The sequence below is a fragment of the Phaethon lepturus genome, unplaced genomic scaffold, assembly GCF_000687285.1.
Source record: "Phaethon lepturus isolate BGI_N335 unplaced genomic scaffold, ASM68728v1 scaffold29383, whole genome shotgun sequence".
Taxonomy (NCBI): domain Eukaryota; kingdom Metazoa; phylum Chordata; class Aves; order Phaethontiformes; family Phaethontidae; genus Phaethon; species Phaethon lepturus.
In genome coordinates, this window is record NW_010527464.1 from 2,259 (window position 1) to 3,692 (window position 1,434).

General features: G+C 57.4%; 1 protein-coding gene across 1 annotated transcript in view; it reads right to left on the reverse strand.

The window, feature by feature from the left end:
- The window catches only part of LOC104617942 (kallikrein-13-like), a gene marked incomplete at its 5' end in the record, with an annotated part of 2,597 nt that extends 1,290 nt beyond the window's left edge, over positions 1-1,307 (reverse strand). The window contains one exon of the mRNA XM_010283390.1: positions 1,054-1,307. Coding sequence (XP_010281692.1) covers positions 1,054-1,307 — 254 coding nt within the window. The remainder of the gene's footprint in view (positions 1-1,053) is intronic.
- Between the last annotated feature and the right edge of the window lie 127 nt (positions 1,308-1,434).

Here is a 1,434-nt window from a genome sequence, read left to right on the forward strand (position 1 = left end):
GAGGGGGTTAACGTCTCCCCCGGGGAATTCCTTTGGAGACGTTTCTCCAGCTCGTTTTGGGGGGGGAATCAACTCTTCGGGGGCGGTTTCGATCGGGTGGAGACCCAGCCCGGGGTGGGGGAGCCGTGTCCCGGGAGGACCCCAGAAATAGCGTCTTTTTTGGGTGCCTTTTCCTAAATTCCGTCGTCTTCCGTGTCGCTACGTTTCCCTTTCCTTCCCTCTGATTTAATTTTAGGATATTGCCGGTTTATCCCATTTCAGCCCCTTTCGTCGTTAGTTTTCAGCTGATCCTCTCTGCTTTTTAGCGTAACTCGCTGCCATTTCCTTCTGCTCCCTCCTCTCCTACTTAACGGATTTCCTTTCGTTTAATTTGCCTTTGGTTTTCATCGGCTTTTCCCCCTCTTCCTTTCCTTCATTTCCTTTCCCTGCGGTAGGAATCCGTACTGCTCATTTCCCATTTCATCCGTTACGCCATTTCGAGGCCTTTAGATGGTTTTAGGGTATTCCTCCTTATTTCTTTTCACCATATTTGGTATAAATTAAACTAATTTCATCTTATCTCCCCTCCCCCTGCCCTTCCCTCCTCTGCTGCCCCTTTTTGTTCCCATTTCTTAGGACAGGACCCAGGTGTCCAGAAGAGGATTCGGGTGTCCAGGACCACCATGATGTCCAGGAGACCATCCAGATGTCCGGGAGAGGACCCAGATGCCCTGGAGACCCCCCAGGCCTATGGGAGAGGATCCAGGCACTCCTGAGGGGATGCCGGTGCCCAGGAGGGGACTTGGGTGCTCAGGAGAAGACCCAGGTGTCCAGAAGATGTAGGTGCTTAGGAAGGGACTTGGGTGTTCAGGAGAAGACCCAGGCACCTGGGAGGGGACCCAGGTGTCCAGGAGAGGACTCAGGCCCTCGTGAGAGGTCCAAGGTGCCAAGGAGATGACCCAGATGTCCAGGGGGGAACCCACACCTCCAGGAGGGGACCCAGACCTCCAGGAGGGGACCCAGACCTCCAGGAGGGGACCCAGACCTCCAGAGGAGGCCACGGGTACTGGGTACCTTCTGGGGAGGTGGTGGCCCCCCATCCCGAGGTGATGCAGGTGGTGCCGGGCTCTGGGAGGCAGGAGGCCACGGGGACGGGCTGGATCCTGCTGGTGAGGGTGACAGGCGTCAGGAGCTTCATCATCATGATGTCGTTGTCCTTGGTGGTGGGGTCATAGTTGGGGTGTGGCACAAACTTCTGCACCATCTTCTGCACCTCGCCCCACTCCCGCATGTAGAGGTTGTGCTTGCCCAGGTGGATGGCGGTGATCCTACGGCAGGCGGGAGGGACGCGTGGGCCATGCAGCGAGGGGGCTAGGACCACAAGACCATGGCCCACGTGTGGGGCTTGGAGACCACAACGTAGCCACGGCACTTGTGGGGCATGACATGGCTGGG